The sequence below is a fragment of the Schistocerca nitens genome, chromosome 5 (assembly GCF_023898315.1).
Source record: "Schistocerca nitens isolate TAMUIC-IGC-003100 chromosome 5, iqSchNite1.1, whole genome shotgun sequence".
Classification (NCBI taxonomy): Eukaryota; Metazoa; Arthropoda; class Insecta; order Orthoptera; family Acrididae; genus Schistocerca; species Schistocerca nitens.
In genome coordinates, this window is record NC_064618.1 from 279054919 (window position 1) to 279080368 (window position 25450).

The following is a 25450-nucleotide window of genomic DNA, read 5'->3' on the forward strand; positions in this document are numbered from 1 at the left end:
TCTAGATTGCACAAGCTGTGAAACAGTCATTGAAATGAAGCACATGATGTTAGGCACCATGTTCAGCAACATATCAGCTGTCTTTTGGCCACAGTTTGGCAGTGACCATTCATACAGACTGTCATCTTATTAGTTGTCATGCCCATGTAGGAAATGGCAGAAAGTGGCACATTGGTTGCAGCTTACTTTGTAGATCACATGACCACTTTCACAAGTAGCCCCACCGTTGACAGATGACAAGATTGCAGTAGGTGGTAGTGGGAGGATATATGTGACACATCTTGTATTTAAATCTATTGCAGGAATATGAAACATGAGGCACAAGTATGGGAGTAGGGATGGAAAAGGATATTTTAGAGGTACAGTGGGTGACAGAATACCACTGTAGGAGGGGCAGGCAGGATAGTGTGGAGGGTATTCCTCATTTCAGGGCATCATGAGAGATAGTTAAAACCCAGGTTTCTCCAGCCCTGTGCGGTACTGAGTCACAACAGATGTGTTGCTTTGTGGCCAGACAGTGGGTATGAGGTAGGTGGTAAGTGACTGGATAGACAAAGCAAGTGAGATATGTTTTTGTTCTGCACAAGGTTGGGATGATAATATCGGTCTACAAAGGCCTCAGTGAGACCTTGGCATATTTGAAACAAACTACTCTTCACTACATATGTGACAACCACAGGTGTGTACATTGTATGGAAGGTTCTTCTTGGTATGGAACAGGTGACAGCTGTCGATGTTGATGTATTGTAGGTGGTTGGTAGGTTTGATATGGATGGAGGTACTAACGTAGCCATTCTTGAAGTAGAGGTCAACATCAAGGAAGTGGTTTGTTGTGGAGCAGTGCAAGGTATCAGGCTTCCACAGAAATGAGTTGTTTGTGTTTGTTAGCATGACATCATCATTATACAGCTCCAGGTCTTTTGAGTACAGTAGGAGTGACAGCAGAATATCCACCCAGGATAACTGACTGAACTAGTGCAAGGCAAACTGAAAGAACACATAAGATATTAGGGAATTATGGAATACTGTTGAGTGGTATTATGGGATGCAGGATGTAGCTGGGAAAGTGTCTGTGGTTAAATACATCAGTGGAATCATGAAACATGATACACTGACAGCTCTCGTGGCCTGAGAGGCAAAGTTTAGGGTTTAAGTGACAGCTCTCAGGTTCTCATAAGTAATATAACACAAATGTAATTTCTATCATACACTACTTCTTGTATTGTGGGTAAGGAGGAAGCACACAGAGAGGGGGTGGGGTGAGGGGGGATCGTGTGAGGGACAGCAGGGTAGAGAGTAGGGGTGGTAGGAGCTGTAGTGTTGCTTGTGGAAATGTGCAGGGGACACGACACGGCTGCTAGGTGCAGCATCAGGGGGTTGTGCTGGATGGGGGGGGGGGGGGGATTTGGGAAGAGAGATAGAGAAGAAGAAAGGACTTGGTAGGATATCACTGCTGGGATAGATGGTGTATGTCTCAGTAGTGGTAGCATGGAAGGGGATAATCAGGTGGAGGACACAGACTAGTGAAGGTTGGGGCCAGGGACATTGCAGGAATGCAGGGTATGTTGTAGAAAGAGTTCCCACCTGTGTGGTTGAGAAAATCTGGTGTCAGAGGGAAGAATCCAGATGACACAGACTGTGAAGAAGTCACTGAAGTGAAGCACGTTGTGTTGGCCAGCATGTTCAGTGACTGTTCAGCCAATCTGATTCTTGGTGAAAGTTTGGTGGTAGGCAATTACGTGGGCAAATAGCTTGTTAGTTGTCATGCCCACATAAAATGTGACAGTGGTTGAATGTAAGTTTGTAGATCACATGGCTGCTCTCATGGGTGCCCCTGTCTTTCATGGGGTAGAGGATGTTACAGTGCACACAGTGAGAGAAGAGCTCTGACAGTTGACGCCACCTCGGCGCACCTGCTTCGCGCATCTGCAACAGCCCATCAGATTGTGAGCTTTTGTTTACATTAACATGGCAACATCCTAGTATTGCCGTAGTGCTGGGTGACCACTGCTGGCTCACTGCCTGTTCATGTTGAATAATGGCAACTGTGCTGCCAGCTGTCAGATCTCTTCTCTCGACATATGAAGTATAGTGACACCTAAAAGGCATGGGAGATCTGTTTCTGGAGAAGGTTATGAGGATAATATCAGTATGCAAAGGCCTCAGAATGATGCTTGGCATCACGGCTAAGCTGAGAGACTCATCATTTGTGGTCACTTTAAATGTTGATCTTCTGTCAGGCAGTACTGGTCAGGCGTACCTATTGTTGTTGATGATCAGCTTCACATTTTTTCACAACAAAATGTTCTATGAGGATTGGAGAACATAGTGCTTAAATCAAACATCCTGCAGTGACTTAGCTTTAAAATCAATAGTTGATGATTTATCTGACCGCAATTGTCAAATGTTAACAATAAAATATACGGACCAGTTAGCAACAGATCATGGAAGAAAATTATTGAACCACAGTCATGAACCACAGGGTCAGTCACAGTGTTTTTAGAGACAAATGCCAGGGAGAAAACTGGGAAGAATTTAATAAAGCTGACAGTGTAGATGGAAAATTGAACTGCTTCTTAAACATACAATATTACTGTAGCCCTTTGGCCTGATGTGGCTGTATGTTGCTGAAGTGCAAGAGAAAACCTGTCATGTGGCATTGTCAGAGCTGCTAGAGATGGTGGACATGTGTGTGTGAGGTGTGCTTGCCTGTGTGAATGAATGTGTGTGTGTATTTCCTTTTCTGAAGAAGGTTTTGGATGAAAGCTAATGTGTAAGTATCTCTTCACTGTGCCTGTCTGCAACTCAATGTGTCATGTAATCTTTATGGTGAGCTGCAATCTGTCTTTTCTGACACTATGTCTATGACACTGTTCCTTACTTGTGATATCATATGTTCAGTAATGGCTGCTCGTTTGATTTGAATGTGTGAACCTACATGCTGTTATCATCCTTCATCAGGACTCCATGAATGTGTAGCTTCCTTGAATCAACTGCATGAGCAATAGTACATACCTGACATCACATGCTCAACTTGATGTGAAAAGACAAATAAGCCACCACAGGCCTATAACACATCTTTGTCTAAATGTGAAAACTGTACTCAGTGGCATATTTGTTACAACTTTTAGTAATTCAGTATGAAATTCAGATCATTTTTCAACAACCCAAATACAGTTACAGTATCAGTGATTTCATGCTGAGTATGTACTATTCCGACCGAAGTATGACAATTTGAATCCATTCCTTTACAACTCTCTATCAATGCTCCATAAAAGTATATTATTTCTGCATCTTTAGAGGCACTCATTTTTCATTTTCCTAATATTTATATAATGCTATAAAAAATACTATATCTAATGCACTTCATAGTCATTTATAGAATGTGGAATGAGACAGACTTTTACTCCATGCATCTTTCAGATGATTTAAGCTAATCATCAGATAAAATAACAAATACTGTGTTCTACATAATGAATGATCATTTAGTATTCTAAACACAGACAGCAATACAGACAGTATACACAAAGATTGATAAAATTAGAAGATGGAGATGTGGCTCTATGACCTAGTTTGATTGCTCATGTTTCTAGAACACCAGCGTTCATCCATAGAGTGTCATACCCTGGTCAAAATTCCGCAAGAGCGAGATTGTTCTTGGTTCCAAGATGACAGAGCAAGAAGAAGGGTGCAAAGCCTACACAGGCAGCAGGTGCTCACCAGATGGTCCTGAGATGAGCACAGCCAGCATGAGGCCAAAGCCGTAGCCCATGTTGGCAGTTATGAAATTGCCCACATCCCAGCGCAGGACCTTCTGTGCTACACAGCAACTGCCGACGAACTGTGAACACAATGACAGGTACATAGTAGCAGTTTCCTAAACAATGATGAAAAGTCTGAAGATGAACACTCACTCAGTTCCATGGATAACAAGTAACTTTTACAAGCGTTTGTATCATGGCATTACACACAAATGTAATATTAGTATCGAAATTCTAAATGATTGTAGCTTGGCAGCAACAAACAAAAGAGTAAGCATTGATCCATTCATATGTAGTGTGCCCAAAATGATGCTTTCACACAAGCTTCACATTATGTGCAATTTAAAAAGATCCATGAATTTAGTCCAAACAGAGATCCCAAATGGTTGAAATAATAGTTGACTGGAGGAACTTCTAGCAAGTGTATAGAACACATAAGTGTCTCATAAGTGAGGGTATTTAATGGACAAGTGGGTCTCCATTTAGTCCTAAACCCCATAAAAATTATGTTTCAGACACTGCTACTAGACATTCTACAAGCTATACAAATCGTTAAATTGTTATTTTTATACACATGATGATAAATGGATATAGGATTTTTTCCCCTTTATTTCCAGACTATGATCACAAAAATATTGTCCTGAGACTATCGATTTCAGTTGTAATGACCATCCTCAGATGTTAGTGGCTATAGAGAAAAACCAGTGCAGATCAGGACAGTGATATTAATGCTAATAGAGAAGAAACAAATGAAGATGAGGACAGCACTGTCTATCACAGAAATTCAAAAAATTAACTGAAATACAAAGTCTGTAAACAAAAAGGATGTGCTTGAATACAGAGATGTGGAATAATTTACAAGCAAAATTCTTAACTGGCCCAAAACCACAGCATCATAAAGAATGTACAAAGCTAAGTAGGCAGCATCTATTGTGTTTAGTCACTGAGACCGTATCATACTTAATTTTATACTGTAGGTTCGGCTCACCATATTTGTCAGGTTTTTCGTCGATTCATAGGTGGTCTGCATATATTTATGACAATGTTATTTTGGCCTCAGTTTTCATATTTATTAAAAATGTGGTAGGTATGTTAGTTAACCTTTTGCATTTTTGCAATGCACACTATGTCCAAATCTTCAGTTTTTCTCTTTTCTCTGATACATTCAAGGATGGTCATTACTGAATGAAGTCACTGGTTTGAAGGCAATATTTTGTGATTGTAGACTGAAAATAAAGAAAGAAAGTCCATCCTACTAGTACCTTTTGAAGTTCTAATTTAACACTGTACTGGATTCTTGTTAGTGTCATTTAGCATTCAGTTTTGAAATGGAACAATTCATCTCCAGTCATAATTGCTTTTCTGAACAAAAGTTTAGTTTTGGTGTCTGTGAAAAAAGAAAAATTTAACAGAAGATAACAGTGGAATACTCATTCTAAGAGGACCTATGATGTGGTGTTCAGTTAGCATACAGAATCCATTTTCTTAGATACCTAGATTTACTAAATTCTTTAATGCACAGGTAAAATACAAAGTAATCCATATATTGTCCCTAATTGCCAGATTGATAGCTTGCAAAGCATCACTATAAAATTTATTCATTTGTTGTGTTACGTAGGCCTAACTGTGAAGGCGGTTTGATGATTATTGTGAAGGTGGTTCAATGATCTCTCTGCCAGGGACTTAAATGTGATTTGCAAAGTATCCTTGTAGATGTAGATCCAAATGATTAACTAAAAATACTAACAGTATTTATTGCAGAAAGATTTCCAAAGTCAGGGATTCATAAATAAAAATTGAGGGCAATTTAAAATCAATATAGTGATTAAAATGGCTATAGCAGTTCAATACATAGCAATACATTGGTAATAATTACAGAGGATTTGAAAGAAAGTTCTAAATTTTGATTATTGAGCAAGTGACTTCTAATCAAATTGTATGCCCCTGGAGTATTGTCTCAGCTGTGTGACTACATCATGATTTTCTGTCATAAAGATCAGAGTTTCTAGTAACCGACAGAAAATGATCAAGAAAAACAGAAGGGACATCTGGTGTTCTCCAAGGAAGTGTTACATTCTCTCTGCTACTCCTAATCTATATAAATGATTTAGGAGACAATCTGAGCAGCCTTCTTACACTGTTTACAGATGATGCTGTCATTTACCATCTAATAACGCTATCAGAAGATCAAAAACATTGATTATGCAGTAAACACTAAAATTCAACAGCTGTCAGTTCAACTACATACTTAGGGATTACTACTACAAAGAATGTAAACTGGTACAATCACATACATGATGTTATGGGTTAGGCAAACCAATGACTGCAATGACTTAGCAGATGCAATAGTTCCACTAAAGAGGCTGCCTACACTACACTCGTCTGTCCTCTACTATAGTATTGCTGTGCAAAATCCTTACGAGATAGGATTGATGGAGGACACTAAACAAGTTCAAAGGAGGGCAGCTTGTTAGGTACTAATGCAAAACAGGGGAGATAGTGTCATGGATATAATATGCAAGTTGGCGTGGCAATTAAAAAAAAAAAAATAATAAAAATAAAAAAGGCATTTTATATTGCAGCGAGATCTTTTCACTGAACTTCAGTCATCAACTTTCTCCTCCAATTGTGAAAATATTTTGTTGATGCCCACCACTGTAATAAAATAAGAGTTCTCAAAGAAAGATTTAACTTTACATTTTTCCCACACACTTTTTGAAAGTGGAACGGTAGATAAATTGTGTGAAAATTGTTAGATGAACCCTCCGCCAGGTATTCAAGACTGGTCAGACAGACATATTTGTAGATGAAGCACAGTGTATCAGAAGCCAACAAGTATGCAGCTACGCATATTTGAAAAATTCAGTGCCACAAGCAAAACTGACTTGTACCATACAAAAGGCATTCTTCATGTCAGAATTTGACAGTTATCATTCTGCCACCACACTGCAGAGTTTCATCAGCAAGACAATCAATTAAATGGTCAAAACATGCGCAGGTGGCATTGGCTGTTTGAACAAATGGACATTTGCGCAAAGGAAAAAGTTCTGGCTGGCCATGTGGATTAGAAAAACACATTGTAAGAGTGTGTCTTTTGTTTGAATGTAGTCCACGAAAAGGAAAGTACAAACACATTTTTAATTAACATCTTCCAAGCAATTGGATAATACTGGAAAAAATTAGGTGTTCTGCTTTTGGGCATCTATATCTCTGCACATGACATCCATAGTTTTCATTTTATGGTGTTATGTAAAAAAACTTGTGAATGTGTCTCCTTTGCTGAAAATAATTCCAGACCTCAAAATCTACATTTATGATGTACCTGCATCAGTCACTCCATATATACTTCAGAATATATGGCGTAAATTGGATTTTTGTTTAGACATTGTCTGTTTGATGAGGGGGAGTCATATAGAACACACATAAAGTACTCTATATAAAAAAGTTTAACTTCCTTTTACATTCTCTGTAACTCTTGTCACTGTGCCATTACATACTAAACAGTTAAGCCATTTGTAATCACTACATTCACTTCGAATTGTCCTCTATAATATAACGTTTGAAAACAGAATACATAATTGCCACAAAGCTGGGATATGACCGTAGTTCGTTCAACAATTGCTTTCTACAATATTACAATCATCTAGTCACAAGTTATTGAGTCACATTGGCTAATTGTGGAACGCCATTGTCATCATGTGCCATGAAACTTTATAACTTTTGATATGTACCTGTATAACTGACATGCTCTATATAATCTGTGACCTTTGTAATGAACAGTTTCGCCTTTAAGAAATCAAAATTCATTTGCACACTGCAAAATCAAAATATATTTGTAAGCTGCAGTGCAGATATAGTGTATATGCTGCTTGGCAATCCTCCCCCCCCCCCTTCCCCCATGCTCCACCACCCTATCCATGAAATAAATCTTTGTCAGGAGGGGAGGGCACTTCCTCAATGGGCAGGGTAAAACATATCACATTGTAGCAGTTTAAATTTTCTGGTAAAGATTGATTCTCCACATCTGTTGCTAGGCTTGCAACTTCTCTTGAACAGAAACTGGAACATGGAGTGCCCCAAGGATCAGTCTCAGGACCTCTCCTATTCCTCATATATGTAAAGGATATGAGCTGTAATAGTCAAATGTTGCACTTTGCAGATGACACTACCCTGACTGCCAAAGGACATACAGCCACAGAAGCTCTTGGTGCATCAAATTTGATGTTTGAAGAAATAAAAGAATGGTTCATCATAAATAAAATGAAGATCAATGAAGAAAAAACCCAACATTTGATATGCAGTCCAACCAATATTGAAGAGCAAGAAAAAATGGAGACTGTCAGACTACTGGGCTTCAAGATTGACAGCAAACTTTCCATGAATTATCACACTGCATATGTATGCACCAAACTTTCTCGTGTGATATACCTCATGAGGAAGCTGAAGAGGGTAATAACTGACCAGTTTCTCACACTAGCCTACCATGCACTCTTCCACAGCTACATTAGCTATGGACTGTTGTTGTGGGGACACTCCTCAGGCTGCAAAGATGTGTTGCTATTACCAAAAAAAAGCCATCAGGATCATATCCTCAGGCAAGATGGCGCCGGGTAAAAGTGTACAAATTGCCGATCCCGCAGTTCCCACGAATTTCGACCGTAATAAGTGCAAAATATGTTCGAAAAGAGTTATACGAGGTATTCTGTGTATTAACTGTAATTACTGGTATCACGAAAAATGCGTCAAAGTTAACCTGAAATACTTTAACAGTGAAGAACAGTGGACTTGCCGTCAGTGCATCATACAAGCAGCTGAATCCAAAGTAAAAAATACTCTAAAAACGCAGGATCACATAATTACGTCGTTGAAACAAGACATAATGGACCTCAACCTGAAGCTTGAAAGCCTACTGGTGAAGTATCATGAACTATTAGTGAAGTGTAATGAACTTGAAGTGGCAGTAACCAATAAAACCACGAACAATGAACTCTTTATCCGCACACCGAACGTAAATATCGGTAACAAAAACTGGCGTTTGACGGGACAACGTACTACGAGAAATAGTCAAGGCGTAAATCGTGCTCAGAATGCAATGCTCAGAAATCGTGTGTTGTCTAGCGCCACGTGTGATCGTAGCCCGGTAAAATCTGAATGTAAACAAACTGCAACTGAAAACAAAGCTAATGTGGGGGTACGCCTACGTGAAATGGATCAAGAAAGTGATTTTAAAAGTGTAACTACTGATAACCGCCGGGTCCAAGATGCTAGCAAGGTCAATTTGCAGTCTAACTTTGCTCAATATCTTACGCAAAGATCAACCCAAAGTGAACTATCCCCCACAAAGTGTATGAATAATCCGGCGACGAACATAATCTCTCAAGCACCAATATATGTGCAGGACAAAAACGACAGAAATTCCAGAACGTTACATAGCAAGAAAATCTCGGAAAAAATGAAAGTACTAATATTAAGTGACAGTCATGGAAGAGACTGTGCTCAAATACTGCAAGACAAACTAGGGCCCTCATACCAGGTAAAAAGCATAGTAAAACCTGGCGCCCCACTAAAAGAAGTGATAAAAAACGCAGAATATTTGACAAGAAGCTTCGGTACACGTGATACTTTGATTGTAATAGGGGGTTCTAACGACATAGACAAACCTCTCGATCTAATGTTGAAGCATGTGGTAGAACCATTGGATCCAATAATCGCTCTAAGTCACAAAATGAATATCATTATCCATCCTATACCCAGGAGATATGATGTTCAAAATTTAAATAGTAAAATTAATACTGCAAACCTCCACCTGATTCAGGCTCTGAATTTAGCTAAACACGCGTACAAAAAAAGACTTGCTGTGAACTTTGAAATAGAGAGACTAGCCAGAAACCATTTCACAACACATGGCCTACACCTAAACAAATGTGGCAAGGAGATTATCTGCAGTAGACTGGCCTTCTTGACAACTATGAGTGACAATAAGAAACCAAAAGTCAGAAACCATAAACAGACGCTAATAAGCAATTGGATAAAGACAAACAGGATGAGAAATAAAAAGAGTAATAGTGGCCATACTGTGCAAACTACACTAGACAAATGGGTCAAGAAGTCACAGAGACGAAACACAAACCCCCTGACCCCTCAAAAAGGTCAGGAACCTGAAAGGATCAAAAATGGGATGGTGAACATTATCGAGACATCCCTCCAAAACGTCAATGTGATGCCTCAACAGTGTGAAGTGCATGTGGATACTTTTCAGGCCCACCTGGAAGATGAGATGGCACCCAAGGACGACCAACAGAACCAGCACAACTGCTCAGAAGTCTGCATACCTGGAATACAGCACAATTTAAACTAAAGGTCAGTGACACAGTAAATATGACTTCGAGCCCCCTGAGTAAACCACACTCAGACCTGAAAATCTATTATCACAATGTCCAATCCTTGAGCAACAAAACTGATGACTTAAGCATTTTGCTGACCAGTGAACTCAGTGATATCTCAGTAGTATGCCTAGCAGAGCATTGGCTCTGCACTGATGTGGTTAAGCTAATCTCACTACCCAACTTCAAATTGTGTGAACACTACTCCAGATCAAACGATGGACATGGTGGGGTTGCCGTCTTCATCAAACAACACATTGAATATAGCCCACTTCCTACCCTAAAGGAAATAGGAACAGATAAGATCTTTGAATGTGCAGCCATAAAGCTTACAGATCTAAATCTAATTGTAGCTACAATCTACCGTCCCCCCTCCAGTAGTATTAATGATTTTCTGTTAAAAATGGACTTGTTTTTATCCAAAATAAGTCAGTGGAAACAGGAGGTGATTATATGTGGTGACTTTAATATAGACTTTCTCACCCACAACAGAAACAGGGAAACATTGATTAACATTGCAAAAACTTATAATCTGCATGGCCTTGTAAATGAGCCCACTAGAATAACACCTACATCCAAGACAGCTCTAGATCAAATTTTTGCAAATAGAAATAAACTTAACCCAACTCTAGAAGTATACAATGCAGGATTCAGTGACCACCAAGCTGTCATTCTAAAGGTCGATGTTAGCAAAGATACCTCAAACCCAGCCCCACCTAAAACTTTACGAAGGTTTTTCACCCAAGAGAACTTTAACAAGCTAAATGCCCTCCTTAGTAAAGAAAAGTGGACAGAGATGTACACAGTCAAAGATGTCAACACGAAATTCAACATATTTCTTGACAAAATGATCCACCACTTTGAAGAGGCCTTTCCGCAAAAACCAGTAAGAATAAATAATAATAGAAACAAGAGTTGGATTACACCAGCTATAAAAATCTCTTGCAAACATAAAAGAATACTCCACATGTTATGTAAACAAAGTAGTGAGTCCCCCCAACTAACAGAATACTATAAAAACTACACATGTATCCTAAGAAGAGTGATAAGACAAGCAAAAAGGATGCAGAATGATGAGTACATTGACAAATCGAGCAATAAAGTAATAGCAATGTGGAATATCATAAAAAGGGAAAGAGGGGAAATGAAAGCTTCACATACGAACATAGAAATCAAACTCCACAATGAATATATACCTAATCCCGAAGTAGTGGTGAACTCATTCAACAATTTCTTTACAAGCATAGCTGAAAAACTGGTCCAAAATAATCCTAACACAAATTACCAACCAGCAAACAAAAAATATCACACATGTGCAGAGTCAATTTTCATTACCAAAGTCACTGAAAATGATGTTGCAAAAGCCCTCAGAGAGTTAAAAAATTCATATTCAGCTGGAATTGATGGTATCCCAGCAGTTGTAATCAAAAATTGTGAACACACAATTGCTGAACCATTAACTCACCTCTGTGACTGTTCTTTCCAGGCAGGTATCTTCCCTGAAGCTCTGAAACTTTCTAAAGTAATTCCTGTCTTCAAAAAAGGTGATAATAAAGATATGAATAACTACAGGCCTATCTCAATCTCATCCTGCTTTTCTAAAGTTTTTGAAAAAATAATGTCCAAAAAAATGATGGACTTCATTGAAAAAAAAGGTTTACTAAGTTTAGCTCAACATGGGTTCAGAAGCAACAAATCTACAGAAACTGCAGTATATGATTGCATAAATACGCTTTTAGAACTGTTAGATAGAAAACAACCCACAACAGGCATATTTCTGGATCTGTCAAAGGCTTTTGACACTGTTGACCACAAAATATTACTGGAAAAATTAGAACACTACGGTATCAGAGGAATTGCAAACAACTGGATTGCTACATTCCTAACCAATCGGACGCAGAGAGTCAGCATGAAATATACTAATAGACAAAGCAACTCAATAACCGAAATACTATCAAGTAATAAAACTGTAAAGCAAGGTGTTCCACAGGGCTCAGTATTGGGACCCCTACTTTTCCTCCTGTATATTAATGACTTGAGCCTGAATGTTGATGCACACAAAACAATAATTTTTGCTGATGACACAACTGTACTCCTCAAAGGGGAGAATACAGAGGCGGTGCAAAAAGCTGTGAACGTGGCTACTGATCAACTCAGCAATTGGGCAAAAATCAACAGATTAACCATCAACACCAAAAAGACAGCTTCCATGAATTTCCACACAACACAAAATGCAAATTACTCTCAGCCATCTGTCACTATAAATAACCAGTCAATAGATACCAACACTGTTTTCAAATTCCTAGGTCTGTGGGTTCAAGATAACTTGAAATGGAATACACATACAGGAAAGGTAAATGCCAGGATCTGTACTGGCTGTTATGCATTGAGTGTGCTGAAAACATGCACTAGCCTGAAAACATTAACCAGTGCATACTACGCTTATATACAAGCCCACCTAAAATATGGTGTAATATTCTGGGGAAATGCTCCAACTGCTCTGAGCACATTCAGAATCCAGAAGAGAGCATTAAGGATTATTAATGGGAGCAAACCCAGAGACTCCTGCAAACCCATCTTCAGAAAGTTAGAAATCCTAACACTGCCTTGCCTCTACATTCTTGAGACTCTAAAATTCTTCAGAAAACATATAGTGCCAACTGACCCCAGAGTCGTAAAAAATAATCAAATACATGAACACAACACCAGGAAAAACGCAAACCTGCATGTTATACGTACAAATACTCAACTGTGTCAAAAGGGAGTTTTCCACATGGGCCTTCAACTGTTCGACAATCTTCCCACTAATATTAAGTCCATTGAAGATAACATAGAATTTAGCAAAGCCGTGAAGTCATATTTGTTGTGTCACTGTTTTTACTCTGTAAATGAATACTTAGACAAGTAATCTTGCTGTTTGTGCTAAATTGAAAACATTGAGCAATATAATACATTAGAATACTATAGGCTTACATTAATACATGTTAACAATGTTAAATGACATTTTCCGACATCTGCAACACACTGTGTACCAACAGATCACATGGAATAAATAAATAAATAAATAGCAAAAGACTGGACCACTGTAAGCCTGTTTTCACCAGGCTAGGCATAATGACTGTTTTTAGCCAGTATGCGTTTTCCTGCCTCATTTATATAAAAGAAAATCAAAGGAATTTTAGCATAAGACAAGAAATACATAATCATGACACTCGCTGTAAGAGGAACATTGAAGTGCCAAGGTGTCGCGTATCAAGTACACAAGACAGCTTTCCAACAGTCGCCCTAAAATTGTACAATCAACTGCCTCCAGAAGTGAAATCCCTGCCACCTAAATTATTTCGGAAAAAATTCTTCAGGACTTGAAACAAAATCCACTATATTCCTTGGAAGAGTTTTTCAACAGTGGTTCTAGTGAATGGACAAAATAATAAATATTGTTATGTTTTATATATAATTTTGCCTAAATTTAATCTTCTTTTTATGTTCTCAGTTAACTGCACATTTATTTTTGTTTTTTACTTAAAGTACATATTTTGCCAAAACGAAACTTTATGTGTGTGTGATCTACATGGTTTAGTAAAAATTTTGCTTTATGGTATTTTCATTTGCTGCTATGAAGTCTTGCTTTCCTGTTTAGTTATATTTCATTTTCTCTATGTTCTATGTGTTTTTGTGCACTGCATAAATATTTTCTTTATTTGTAATATAAATTTTGTATATGGTGTAGTATAAATGTTAGTTGATAAACATTGTATTTGTGACGCAGTCTGTCCAGCCATGGCTGGTAAACGACGAAGATATAGTAATAAAGTAATGGTTTATAGGGTAGCAACAGGAAAATTTGTTTGCTTCATTAAGCAGTTATAGGGGGTACTAAAATTTGTGAAGTTTTTGTCTGTGGAGATTTCAATATATATCTCATCTCTCATAGATCTGATTGAGTGCGCGTAGCGTTACTGATGTCCATATACAATTTAACCCCCTGAGTGACATTCTCAAAAAAAAAAAAAAAAAAAAAAAAAAGAGATGTATGCACATCGTTCTTGTGCAACGCAGCGCTAGCTCTTTATTCGCACGAAGTAATGGCCGCTATCGACAGGGGATCTCAAGTTGATTCCGTATTTCTAGATTTCCGGAAAGCTTTTGACACCCCTCCTCACAAACGACTTCTAATCAAGCTGCGAACCTATAGGGTACTATCGTCTCAGTTGTGCGACTGGATTCGTGATTTCCTGTCAGGAAGGTCACAGTTCGTAGTAATAGACGGCAAATCATCGTGTAAAACTGAAGTGATATCAGATGTTCCACAGGGAAACGTCCTGGAACCTCTGCTGTTCCTGATCCATATAAATGATCTGGGTGACAATCTGAGCAGTTCTCTTAGGTTGTTCGCAGATGATGCTGTAATTTACCGTCTAGTAAGGTCATCCGAAGACCAGTATCAGTTGCAAAGCGATTTAGAAAAGATTGCTGTATGGTGTGGCAGGTGGCAGTTGACGCTAAATAACGAAAAATGTGAGGTGATCCACATGAGTTCCAAAAGAAATCCGTTGGAATTCGATTACTCGATAAATAGTACAATTCTCAAGGATGTCAATTCAACTAAGTACCTGGGTGTTAAAATTACGAACAACTTCAGTTGGAAAGACCACATAGATAATATTGTGGGGAAAGCGAGCCAAAGGTTGTGTTTCATTGGCAGGACACTTAGAAGATGCAATTAAGTCCACTAAAGAGACAGCTTACACTACACTCGTTTGTCCTCTGTTAGAATATTGCTGCGTGGTGTGGGATCCTTACCAGGTGGGATTGACGGAGGACATCGAAAGGGTGCAAAAAAGGGCAGCTCGTTTTGTATTATCACGTAATAGGGGAGAGAGTGTGGCAGATATGATACGCGAGTTGGGATGGAAGTCATTAAAGCAAAGACGTTTTTCGTCGCGGCGAGATCTATTTACGAAATTTCAGTCACCAACTTTCTCTTCCGAATGCGAAAATATTTTGTTGAGCCCAAGCTACATAGGTAGGAATGATCATCAAAATAATATAAGAGAAATCAGAGCTCGAACAGAAAGCTTTAGGTGTTCATTTTTCCCGCGCGCTGTTCGGGAGTGGAATGGTAGAGAGATAGTATGATGGTGGTTCGATGAACCCTCTGCCAAGCACTTAAATGTGAATTGCAGAGTAATCATGTAGATGTAGATGTAGTGCAATAGCAATTAATAATTTATTTCTAAACCCATCTGGCTTCAATGAAATAAATGTGAGCTCCACAATAAATGGTCTATCTAACCATGATAGCCAAATGACAACAATAGAGAATCCCCATCAATCACATTTAACTAATAACACAAAAGGGAAATTTTCACATAATTTTAAATACTGACTTGGTTACACTATTTGGCTTTAATTTACATGACGAAAAATGGAAAGTAGTTTGCCAAGGACACAAAGTAGCTGAGAAATTTAATGCTTTCCTAAAAATATTCTCATAACATTTGCTTCCCCATTTTATTTTACAATAGGACAGGGACATTTACAGTGAAGGCCAAGAAAAAGGATGGCCAGCATCTGGGATCATAATATCTTGTGTTGGGAAGATTGCTTTCTTTAATGCAAAGGACTAGCTCTAACCACAAATTAAAAATGTGCTATAAGCATATCTCAAAATTCTTCAGTGTGCCATCTAAAAGGGAAAAAATACATACTATGCACAAAAAATCCAAAATTCTATGAACAAGGCATGGACAATGTGGAGCATTATTAGTCATGGAATGAATAAACCCAGGAAGGTATGTGATACTCAACTCCCAGATGATAGTAAAAATCATTGGGTACTAAATGTAATAAAGTTTCCTTAACAGCAGCTGAAAACATGAAGATAAAAATTTCCAATCTAAAGAAGATCCAACAAACCTACTCATGTTTGCACACTCTCACCTTTTAGAGAGATCAGAAAAATCATTAGTTCACAAAGTAGTAGTAACTTTTCTGGTTCTGATGGTATCTCAGTCAATGTTTCTTTTGCTGTCTTGGTAGTGGAAGTTCCTCAACCAGTATTCTGCCTTTGGTAGCTTCACTGACACTTGATGATGATGATGATCTTCCTGTTGTGAAAGTTTGTTATGAACTTAAATCAAATAATGTACCAAACTGCACTAATTAATTTTCAGACTCTTCAATTGCATTTATAATCAGTGTTCCCTGTCTGATGATCTGCTTTAACACAATTAACAGTCTAAACACTCATGTCAAACTGCATTTGTAGCAAACATGTCGTGAAATTCTCTACAGCTACATCTACATTCATACTCTGCAAGCCATTGCATGGTTTGTACCACCATTAGTAATTTCCTTTCTTGTTCCACTCACAAACAGAGCGAGGGAAAAACCACTATCTCTATCCCTCCATATGAGCCCCAATTTCTCTAGTGACACACTTATGTCCACAACTTATTATAGGTTGTGGGAATTCACAATATATACCACTTGAAACAGGGGAAGCTGGAACCTTCCATCTGTCCATACTGCACCCCTATTAATAATTAATTTTTTTATTCTTACTTTTCGTTCAGCAATATACAACATACTTGTGTACTGTGCACCTGAACCTGAATTAAAACTTCTATCAGGCTTTGCCTCACTTAAATTCATTATTCGGGCTTAGATTTCCAATATGCTGATTTCATTAGTATAATTACTTTTAATGAAAGCCATGTTCATTACAAGTTACTGACAAAGGAAAACTTTACAACTGTATGAGTTAGGGGACTTGGACTTAGTTAATACGCCGAGTTGAGAAAGTGACGTCACTTATATAAAGAGTGGCTTTCCGATCTTAGAGTAACATATTTCAGTTTCAGTGAATTTAAGAAATAACCATAATCAAATTTCGAATTCTAGTGTACCTAAAACTACCTTCACCATTTGTACCATTATGCCTCTCACATTCCAGATTTTACCAAAAGACTTTTGTTATCCTGTTTTTTTTTTTTTTTTTTTTTTTTTTTTTTTTTTTTTTCCGGAGTCAGTTGGGTTATTCCCAACACAGTTGTATCAAATGGTGTCATCTTTTGTATTTTCCTAAACTACTAAATATTTTTTAAACCAAATTACTGTGGTGACATATAGTTAATTCAAATTAGTAATGTCTTACCTAACCGTTTTTCAAACCATTACGTAGTTTCCAAAATCACAAAATGCTCTTACGGCAGTCTTTATAAAGTACTCCCACCCAACCTAATCCATCTGCAGCAGTTACTATACTAATATTACTTTACTTTATTACCAAGTAACTCATTATACCAAGGGTGGGCAATTGTTGTAGCTCGAGAGCTACACCTTTTAAAATGTCTAGATTCCTTAGTTAACTTTATATTTCAGAAAAGGTCGGTTCTTCGTTAGACACATGAAAATCATCATTGATTTTAGGTTTTTTCGGAGGTTCGTGACTTCACTAGGTCGCACACGTGAAGGAAATCTCGGTTCAAGGCGGACTTTTCGGATTGCCCTGGCGGTCACACAAAAACCCTTAGTGGACCGCATGTGAGCAATGGGCCGCTATTTGCCACCTCTTGCACTATTCTTATCATCTCCACGTTACTGTCTTGAGTAGAGTCTGCGACTGGTAAGTAAATGAGCAACGACTACCGGTATGTGAAAGTCTGGGCTCAGATATCGTTACGGTAACATATGCGTAAAAGTCTGCTGCCAGCATTCACACACACAATACCCACACTTAAAAATCTTAGAATCATGTAATTTCGTCATCTTGCATCTGTGACTTATGAATGCGCCATGGTGACTGCCGTGAGTTATATGTTGTCGGAAAAGCACACAGCTTACAAAGCGCGCCCGTAATTGCTTTAATATAAGCCAAACATGGATATAACGACAGCCAATCCAATCGAAATGTTCTGTTTATACATTCTACGTTATTGCTGAAATTATAATTTCGTCACGGTTGTGATCGATTCAGTAAAATCTTTTACTTTTGGGAATATGCGTTCTCGTTTTTTCAAGGTAATTGGCGACACGGGAAACACTGACTCGTACTCGGCTATTCTTTTCATCCAAGTCTTTGAAGCCAGTAGCTAGGTCTGTGTTTTCCCCATCTGTACAATTACTGGGATTTGTAACTGAGATATTTGAGTTTGGCTCAACCTTTTCTTGGGATATGTCATAGCAGGTAGTATTTTTTCGAGCCCCTCACTTTCTATTTTCGGTTTTCATTCGTTGGAGGTAGAGAAAACCTACGAATGCCGGTTATTTTTTCATTCTATTCGCAATGTTTTTACACATCACAATACACAAACATCTAAGTGTATCATATACATGCACCACTGCCCCTTACAACTCGTTGTTGGCTATGGAAAAATTGAGAAATAACTTCATTCGCTGCTGACAACATTCTTGTGCTGTACTGTTCAGCTGAGTTTCGTGACATCGCGTTATAGAGACATTCTTGCTTAAATGCGGTGCTTATCTGCAATAGAGATTATGAAATTAATTAAATGAAGGCTACTGTACAACAATTATTCAATGAACACCAAGCACTGTTAGACAGCTTACAAGGAACCCCTTGAGTGTGAGGTCGCGAAAGGCCACTGATCTTTAAAACATTCGACGCCTCAGATATTCTCTACCCAACATTCGACACCTCACATATTGTCTACCATGGAACGTCAATGTTGGCTGTCAAAGGCACCAGGTGGTGGGGCTGAAGGTATCAAACGGTGGGCACAGCATGAGGCTGCAGAGCGTAGATTAACTGTTTAGTTCAAGAATAACTCACAACAGCGCTACAGTGCTAGTAATGTTGATACAAAGTACAGTAATGGCAACGAAAAATAAAGCAAACATTGCATTAACCTACAACAACAGTTGCCACAGTTGACATTTCATGAGAAAGGAACACAAGGTATTTAGCAGAGTGGGAAAGAAATGGCAGGTGATACATTAATGTTTCCGCAAGATAGGTCAGTGGAGTGTGTGGTGTCGTATACGCTCAACTTTGCAGGCAATGTACACGAGGAGTACAATGACGACGACACATGCTTAACAAGTGAAAGTGGTACTGAAACAGGTGTCGAGGTGTGTAGTTCATCATCCTTATCGGACAGGGAGCCATAAATCCTGTCTTCAATGAGACGTAGCAAAGGGCAATCGTTGTCCAAGGCGTGGATATTAAAGTAAAATACGGTAATAATAAGATTATCTGCAGCATAGTAAAAAAAGTTATGAACATATTTCGAATAAGTCCGCTGTTATATGACCATGCAGTACATAAGAAAAGCTACAAATATTCGAGGGAGGACAACGTGCACTTGTTACAAAAACTGGTGTTCATGCGTTTCAAGGATGCTCAATATAGTTTACAGGACGCGCGTGATTGTGACCTGCTATGTTATGGACATGAAATTGCTTGCTACACAGATTACAGTAATTTCAAGGGAAGCAGTTAGTGGTTGCATAACTTCAAACAGTTCTACAGCATTGGAAGACGTAAGATAACGAAATTTCAAACAAAGAGTCAATTTGACGATGCAGAGCAAAATGCGGAAGCAGTCCAAAAATCTGTAAATGAGACAGACAGACTTATCCCATTGTTTTGCAAGGAATTTGTTTTCAATTTCGACCAGTTGTGGTTTGAAGAGGAAATGTTTATGAAAGGAAGTCAGGAAATTAGAGGTACCGGTACATAGAGAGATGTATCTACATCAACTAACATCAGTGTCTTAACATATTTGTACACAATTATGCCACCTGTTAATCTGGGTCATGAATTGTCTGGAAAGTTATTTATCATGCTGCAAGAAGTTGGCGATGCTCTGTCCTCTAAGATTCATTCTCGTGTACGTGATGTTGCAAGGGTAGTAGAGAATACATACGTCACAGCAACCAAGAGTTGAAAATGGGCGTAAGAGAACTACAACTAAGGCATGAACACTGCTTTTGGCCAATAGCTGGTCAAAATAATTTACTTTTGCTTGATTCCTTATCTATGTACTCATATAAAAATCGTACTCCTTTAGAGCAAACTATACCCCCTGAAAAGTGTTATATTATAATTCATACTGCCTAGAATCATTGGACAATTTCTGCTTCTGGATGTTTGTTTTTTCCATGCCTACAAAACATCACACCGTCTACAGCTACGCCTTAAACAATAGGCAGTTCCAAGATAAGCTCTGTGACAAACTGTTTCGCTTTTGTTTGCATGCCATCACTTTCTATCAGTTTTCATCACCCTGTTACACTAACATGATGCTACACGCATTATTTAAGAGCGGATACCTAGATGAATGTCCTGCACAGTTTGTAACACTTGTAGTGTAATGAGGCTCCTACCGCAATTTGGATATCAAATTGATATGCAAATTAATTAAATTGATCAATTAATTACCCCCTCTCACCCCCCCCCCCAGATGATGTCATGTGTTTTTCTCAACCAGCACGTGGGTTTCACCCTTACCCCTCCCCCTTCTCCACCTACCCTATTTGCGGGAATAACGAATTTGGCGAGAATTCCGAATTTTGGTGGGAATTTCTTTATTCCAGAGCTGTACCAACAAACCCACCCCAACCCCCATCTAGAAATCGGAGGGAAATTAAAAATGGCGGTGCCCTTTGTGGAACTCTAACGTTGTCCTTCGGGACAGATAGCTCAAGTGTACCCCACAATACATGGAAACTGTCCAAATGCAGGAGACGAAGGTTGGTTAGTGTACTTTATTTATTTGGGTTGGGAAGCTGAAGTAGAGATAGGTCCTAATTACATACTTAATCACAAAGATCGGTCCTAATCACACAACTATAAGCACAGCGCTAAAATCACAATAAAGCTCAAAAATTGACGATGCCATACAACTGGTGTTACCCTAGTGGGAAAAAATTTCACAATACACCTCAAAACTAGTGGCAGACATAGCGCCTAGAACCGCACGACCACTCCAGCCGGCACTGTAATAAGCACTGCACTTGATACCGCAATCTTACCAGTTGTTCCGTAATTTCAGCGCCAGAAAACACACAGCAGAATGCTTTCCAGTTCCTGTATCACCGCCAAATCACCCCTTCACTACTTTCCAAGTACCGTATACTAGATATAAGAGATTGCGACTGCAGATAGACGACTATGCAGTATGTCCATTTGATCATATTCATCAAAGTATATCAGTTGTTCCATAATTTCAACGCCATCCAATGACAGTAGAATACTTCCCAATTTGTGCATCATCATTAAATTACCCTTCCACTACTTCGCAAGTACTATATACTAGATTGTGAATGCAGATAGATGACTGTGCATTACGTCCATTCTGCTATATACACCAAAGTATACCAGACAGCATCCTATATCGATGCAATTAGATTATCTACATATTTCCAGTGCATTGCTCATAGTGCAGAATTTATGATTACGACTGGCCATCTTTCCCTGTGTGGATGGGCATCATGGAGTATTCTCGCATTCATAGGATAAAGTCGGGGATTGACAGATCCCTCCCACATTGTCCTTGACATCCTCCTTGCAACACCAATCTTCCCTGTGGTGTCACCGCCAGACACCACACTTGCTAGGTGGTAGCCTTTAAATCGGCCGCTGTCCGGTAGTATACGTCGGACCCGCGTGTCGCCACTATCAGTGATTGCAGACCGAGCGCCGCCACACGGCAGGTCTAGAGAGGCGTCCTAGCACTCGCCAAGTTGTAAAGCCGACTTTGCTAGCGATGGTTCACTGACAAATTACGCTCTCAATTGCCGAGACGATAGTTAGCATAGCCTTCAGCTACGTCATTTGCTACGACCTAGCAGGGCGCCATTACCAGTCACTATTGATTGTAAAACATGTACCGTCAAGAGCGATGTTCACCAATTATGGATTAAAGTTAAGTATTCCAGAAGCTACGTACCTTTTTTGCTAGTCTCAAGACCTTGTCCTGTTCCAGACCTCACGCCAGCCTGCGTGAGCTTAAACGGGTGGCTTTTGGCTTCCTGTCATAGTGGATTGGCTGTCTTGCCAGTCCACAACAGTTGGCGACGAGCCCAAATCGCGTTCGTAACTATACTGCCCTGATTTACTTGTGTAATGGCTTCGCCACAATCTCCAGATGTACTGTCCGAATTTTATCGCTTACAGAATCAGCAGACGCAGGCCTTACTGGATGCCCTTGGACAGCTCGTCCAGGTTAAACGTGCAATGGAAAACGATGCGGCAGCCGCCGCTCCACCGCTACCGCAGCCACAACACGCTGTTGCACCAACTTTTCGTCCTTTTGATGCGGCACTGGAAAGCTGGACGGAGTGGTCACGCCAATTTGGATTCCATCTCGCCGCCTACAGAATTCAAGGTAATGAGCGGCAGCCTTTTCTCCTTTCCGCCGTAGGCGTCCAGACGTACCGTGTGATAGTGAAATTATTTCCCCAACGCGACGTAGCAACTCTGTCCTACGACGAAATTTTGTCTGCATTAGATGCACATTTCAAAGAATCAGTCAATGTAGTTGCAAAAAGGTATACCTTCTTTCGGACAAAACGTACGGCAGGTCAGACTAATAGGGAGTGGGTTGCAACCTTGCAAGGCCTTACTAGGGATTGTGCTTTTGAGTGTCAATGTGGACTCCCTTATTCAGATACTATGGTACGTGATGTAATTGCACAGAACGTTTCTGATGTTTGTATACGGGAACAGATTTTGAAACTAGTCAATCCCTCCCTTCAACAAGTGATGGACATATTGGATCGGCAGGACACACTTGACTTTGCTCAGGAATCATTTGAAACTTCACCAGCCGTGTGTCACGTTAACCGGCCCGCCGGGCGTGAACAGCCCTCGCGCCCGTCCGCACAGCTGACGCCTGGCTCTCAGCCACGTGTGCCGTGCAAGCAAGCAAATGCAGTGCTAAAATCATGCCCGCGGTGTGCTACTAGACATTCGCATGAGACTTGTCCATCACGCCAAGCTATTTGCTTTTTCTGTAATAAAAAAGGCCATGTTCAAAGTGTTTGCCAGAAAAAGCTCAGATCGAACACTCACAACCATTCCAGGCCCTTTGCTTCGCGCCGAAGTCGAACCAAGATACTCAGGCTCGTGAAACTTCGCCTATGGAAATTCATGTCATTCATTCCACTCCGCCCAGTGCCACTCTCTCTAACAGTGACTGTGTTCGTCCCACAAATAGTGTGCGTCGACATCGACAGAAATCCCGTCAAGTCGCAAGTGATTTTGTACCAGTGTCAGTTAACGTTGCACGAGACAGTCGCTCTTGTCGTCAACAGGACAATAAACTTTTTGTAGACTTGGACATTAATGGCAACGTGATACCATTCCAGCTCAATACCAGAGCTGCAGTTTCACTGCTCAATCACGACACGTACAAACAGCTGGGCACACCTCCGTTGCGTGCCGCAAATGTTAAGTAGTTATTCTGGACAGGCAATCCCTGTGTTAGGACAGTGCAGCCTTCTTGCAACATACAAGGGACAAACAAAACTAGTGTCACTGAACATCCTTCGTTCTTCTTCTGCAGTGAACTTGTTTGGTTTAGATTTATTTCAGTTGTTTAACTTGTCTATAGTAAATCAGGTCCTATCAGTGAACCAGACTGTGTCTTTAGACAGTGTTTCTCGTCTATGTGAAGAGTTTGCAGACATTTTTGCACCGGGCCTTGGTTGCGCAAAGAACTATAAAGCACATTTGGAACTGAAAGTCAACGCGCAACCGAAATCTTTCAGAGCGCACAATGTTCCCCACGCATTGCGTGATGAGGTCGCAAGAACATTAAACGATTTGGAATCACAAGGTGTGATTGAACGTGTGCAGGCTTCTCTCTGGGCATCACCGTTAGTAATTTTGCCAAAACCTTCTGGAAAATTGAGACTTTGTGTGGACTTCAAGGCAACAGTGAATCCACAACTAGTGATTGCAACTTTTCCTTTACCCCGCCCAGAAGATCTTTTTGACAAACTGTGCCCAGGTAAATATTTTTCGAAGTTGGACCTAGCAGATGCGTACTTACAAATACCGGTGGATGATGAATCCCAGCGCGTTTTGGTGGTTAACAGGCATCTTGGTTTGTATCGATTCAAAAGACTGCCGTTCAGGTGTGCTTACGCCCCTGCATTGTTTCAGCAATATCTGCAAACTGTTTGTGCGTCAGTCCCTACTGCAGCAAACTATCTGGACGATATTGTGATCGCCGGAAAGACGGAAGAAGAACATTTAGCCAATCTCCGAACTTTATTTCAGGTCTTGCGACAAAATGGTCTTCGCTTGCGGAAGGACAAATGTGTGTTTTTTGCTCGTGACTTACCCTACCTGGGACATGTACTCAATGCCCAAGGCATACATCCCAGTCCCGAGCACCTCCGTGCCATACAAGACTTGCCTTCGCCGCAGAATTTGAAGCAGCTACAGAGTGTGCTGGGAAAAATCAATTATTATCATCGCTATGTGCGCCACCACGCCTCTTCCATTTCAGCTCCGCTTCATCGCTTACGCCGTAAAGGTGTTCCGTTCGTCTGGACGACGGAATGCGAACGCGCCTTTCGCCAGTTGAAATCGGCGTTGCTTTCCAATACTAGCCTTACGCCATTCGATCCCCAGAAACCCCTTTTGTTTATGGTAGATGCATCGGATTTCGGGATCGGTGCTGTGCTTGCGCACAAAGATGGATCGCACGATCGCCCTATTGCCTTTGCGTCCAAATTGCTCTCGTCTGCGCAAAGAAATTATTCACAGATCGAGAAAGAAGCATTGGCTCTCGTATTTGGTGTTACAAAGTTTCATGATTTCTTATATGGTCGTCACTTTACCATCATCACAGACCACAAACCTTTGAAGTCGCTTTTTCATCCGAACAAGCCTGTACCTCCATGTACAGCGCAGAAATTCATTCGCTGGTCTATTTTCCTCTCGCAGTACCGCTACGATATCTCGTATCGGTCCACTGCTAAGCACGGATACGCCGATGCGTTGTCCCGTTTGCCTGTTGCTGAGGATAGAGCATTCGATTCTTCCGAACTTGCTTGCACGTTCGTTGATGCGGAAACCGATGACGTGGTCGAATCGTTTCCGATTGATTTTCGTCGTGTAGCTACAGCCACAGCTGCTGACCCTGTCCTTGCTACCGTTCTGCGTTTTGTTGCCACGCAATGGCCCTTGCCAAAGTCACGGATCGAGGATCCGTTGGTTCGCCGATTTTTTGCTCACAAGGAGAGACTTTTTGTTCGACGTGGTGTTTTGCTGTTGCGTTCTGATAATGATCAGTCCAGGGTCGTGGTCCCACGTTCGTTACAGTC

At 40.0% G+C, this 25450-nt stretch overlaps 1 protein-coding gene across 1 annotated transcript in view; it reads right to left on the reverse strand.

The window, feature by feature from the left end:
* LOC126259714 (aquaporin-3-like) overlaps positions 1 to 25450 on the reverse strand; it is a 161642-nt gene that overhangs the window by 51084 nt on the left and 85108 nt on the right. The window contains exon 2 of the mRNA XM_049956689.1: positions 3721 to 3841. Within this exon, the coding sequence (XP_049812646.1) occupies positions 3721 to 3841 (121 nt within the window). The remainder of the gene's footprint in view (positions 1 to 3720; positions 3842 to 25450) is intronic.